The sequence below is a fragment of the Limulus polyphemus genome, unplaced genomic scaffold (assembly GCF_000517525.1).
Source record: "Limulus polyphemus unplaced genomic scaffold, Limulus_polyphemus-2.1.2 Scaffold5280, whole genome shotgun sequence".
NCBI classification, from domain to species: domain Eukaryota; kingdom Metazoa; phylum Arthropoda; class Merostomata; order Xiphosura; family Limulidae; genus Limulus; species Limulus polyphemus.
Genome location: NW_013670890.1, coordinates 59,391 through 63,090, shown reverse-complemented (window position 1 = coordinate 63,090; position 3,700 = coordinate 59,391). Strand labels below are relative to the sequence as shown.

Sequence of the window (3,700 nt, the reverse complement as noted above, 5' to 3'; positions counted from 1 at the left end):
GTTTGTAATTAAGCACAAAGCTACACAATGGGTTATCTGTGCTATGCCCACCACGGGTATCGAAACCCGGAGTCTAGCGTTGTAAGTCCGCAGACATACCGCTGTACCACTGGGGGGCATAAAAAAAAGAAGATAAACACGTATCTTAAATTAAGTACAAAATAATCGAATCGAGGATTATGTTCGTAAAACTACGCTATGCTCACCGCAGGCTTTGAACCTCGAAATTTAACGTTATAAGCCCTCAAGCTTATGCTGAGACACTGAGGAGGTGGAGAGAAGCTTAGCGTAAGTCGGCCTTACTTTTCGTTTACGTATTTGATAGATGATGAAAATGGTCATGCTAGCATAAATTCATTTAACTAAGTTATTTTAATTAGTTTACTTTTAAGTTCCCCGCTTGCTTTTCTCTACGTATATATAAAAATTTTGATAGTCCTGTTTCTATATAGAGAATTTATAGATAAGCAAAACGATGAAACTGTAACGACGATAAAAAAGTTATACACTAAAATTGAGAACAAATGATAAGCTCCAAAACCATTTTCCAGATCTCGAGAAGGCATAAAACTTTTAAGATATGTTTGGAGTCTTACATGACGTTTTTCCATCTTATCTAAGCATCTCCATAAATCTTTGTTCAATTATACAAAAAAAACTTTCATTGACATTTATTTGTTTCCTCTGACATTAAATCATTTACAAATTTCTACGTCTCTTGGGTTAACATGATAATAAGTTTTCTTTATCTAGCCTCCTTGAAGAAAAAAAATATATAATTTTCCTTTTCCACGTTTCCAAATTCGCAAAGATGGAGAAAACCCGACTACCACTATCGACTCACAGAAATGTGCATCTACTCTATTTAGATACCTACATCCTCACTTCGTCAAAACAGAGAAAATTAAATGCCTCCTGGACAGATATGTTAAAATAAAAACTCATCAAACGAAGGCAAAACATTCCAACTTACACTCCAAAATAACAGTCTTCCAAAAGACTCAATCATTAGATAACAAACTTTTAAGTAAGGCTGGATACAATAAAAAATATGCAGTTGGTAAAACGTTTTATTAGGTTGCTTGGAAATAGAACTTGTAGTTTTCTTAACTACGTGATAGATTTCTTTGTACTCAGCGACTTAATATAAAGTTTAGGATGTTCTAGAAAGGAGTGGAATTCTTAGGTATTAATAGGGTATTTTTACTTATAAATCATAGACTTTGGAATAGTTATGCAAGTTTGTTTGTTTGTTTGCAGTTAAGCACAAAGCTACATACTTGTCTATCTGTGCTCTGCCCACCACGAGTATCGAAACATGGTTTCTAGCGTTGTAAGTCCGCAGACATACCGCTGTGCCACTGGGGGGCAGTTAAGTAAGAATCTCAAGTTACACATTAATATGTATGGCAGCATTTGGAGCTAAGTATGGCTTGTACCAAAGTTACAAAATGGGCTAACTGTACTGTGCTCACAACGGGTATCAAAACTCGGTTTTTAGCGTTATGAGCCTTCAGACTTACCGCTTAGCCACTAGAGGACGGGAGAAGTAGTTAAGCATTTAGAGACAAATATAAAATAAAATGTGAGGTTTGAAGGTATTTCATTCTTATTTTGGAAATTATTAAAGCTAAAGGCCTAATACGCACAATCCGCGTGGGTCAGCAATGCGTTTATAAACTTACAACGCTAAAATCCGGGATCCGAATCTACGCGGTGGACAAAGTTCAGATAGCTCATTGTGTAGCTTTGTGCTAAAACAGCAACAACAACAACAGTACTTGTTACTTTCACTTGATTTTATAAGAAATAACTTTCAACCTGGGCAGCATCTTATACGACACATAGGCTTAACGGATAAGTCAGAGACCACTAAAGGTCAGTTACATACGTTCCTAATGTTGAACTGCTGACCAGATGGAGGACACCATCTACTGCCACAAATATTTGTATGTATTTAAATTGCCACTATGCCCATGTCTGACCAACAAATTAGTAGAGAAAATATAAAGCAAATTAATACAGAATTATGGTAACATCCAAACAAGCACAGCTGTATGGTGGACAAAATATCCGTTCGAACTGGAGACAACATCATATTCATAAAGCAAAGATATAAATTTGAAAAAAAAAACCATAACGAGAAATCCACCATTTTCTTCTTTATATTTAATATTTGTGTATTAATTACAGAATATTTTTTTGGCGTTACTTAGGTCTCTGTAATCAAAATTTCACAAGATACTGTATTGACTTCTTATTGTGCTAACCATCTCAGTCTAATAGTATTTTCATACTCTAGAAAAATGTTAATGACTTACATCGAATTTCAAACTAAGTTCTCTAAAATAAAGCCCCCCAGTGGCACAGCGGTATGTCTGCGGACTTACAACGCTAGAAACCGGGTTTCGATACCCGTGGTGGGCAGAGCACAGATAGCCCTTGTGTAGCTTTGTGCATAATTAAAAACAAAAAAACAAAAACAAACTCTAAAATAAAAGAATAAATGTATAAGAGGATAAACTTACCTCCTAATTTTAATTCTGTTGTTCCTTGTGCTGATTCTTTGTCGTTATAAACGAAACATTGGTACATGCCTCTGTCTTCTCTTCTAACCACGGAGAAGTAAAGTACTTCTTGCGTTATTAATCTGATTCTTGAATTTGTCACCAGAGGAGCGGCGTTTTTCATCCATTGGACAGTGTGAATAGGATATCCCGCTATAGAGCAATTCAATGTAGTAGGACGACCGATGTCAGCAATATGGTACTGAGGCGTGACGTAAACAGAGAGAGAAGCTTCAAATAAAAAATAATAATATGAGTGTTAATATCGATTAATGAAAACAATGAAGAAAATAAAAAGATTAACTGATGAAAATATTTCTGACAAAAACCATCGAGTTAAGCTTATACCATAAGTATGAGCTTCTTTATTTGAAAGCTCTGCCCACCACGGGTATCGAAACCCGGTTTCTAGCATTGTAAGTCCGCAGACATACCGCTGTGCCACTGCGGGGCTACTTGAAAGAAATTAGCGAATGAGGTTTATAATGAGTTATGCAATATTGGAAGAAAGTGGCATGAACCCTAGTGGGTCAGCGGTAAGATTATGGACTTAATAACCTAAAAGTTCGGGGTTTGATGGATAGAATGCAACTAGCCCGGTAGGTCATCATTAAGTCTACATACTAGCAACATAAAACCTCGGGTGTCGATTCCTCGCAGTGGACAGAATGCAGATAGCCTATTGTGTAGCTTTGCAAAAACTACAACAACGACGTGTAATGTCCTTCTTAAAATCTTTAACTACTTTACTATCATGTTTATACTAAAGAATCCATAAGCGTAACGTTCGTATTAAAATCGTTAACTACTTTACTGTCATGTTTATACTAAAGAATCCATAAGCGTAACGTTCGTATTAAAATCTTTAACTACTTTACTGCCATGTTTATACTAAAGAATCCATAAGCGTAACGTTCATTTTAAAATCTTTAACTACTTTACTATCATGTTTATACTAAAGAATCCATAAGCGTAACGTTCATTTTAAAATCTTTAACTACTTTACTATCATGTTTATACTAAAGAATCCATAAGCGTAACGTTCATTTTAAAATCTTTAACTACTTTACTGTCATGTTTATACTAAAGAATCCATAAGCGTAACGTTCTTATTGAAATCGTTAACTACTTTA

The 3,700-nt window shown here is 35.2% G+C and overlaps 1 protein-coding gene across 1 annotated transcript in view; it reads right to left on the bottom strand.

Moving 5' to 3' along the window:
• The window catches only part of LOC111089117 (Down syndrome cell adhesion molecule-like protein Dscam2), a gene marked incomplete at its 5' end in the record, with an annotated part of 40,131 nt that overhangs the window by 6,939 nt on the left and 29,492 nt on the right, over positions 1–3,700 (bottom strand). Inside the window, one exon of the mRNA XM_022400960.1 lies at positions 2,529–2,798. Within this exon, the coding sequence (XP_022256668.1) occupies positions 2,529–2,798 (270 nt within the window). The remainder of the gene's footprint in view (positions 1–2,528; positions 2,799–3,700) is intronic.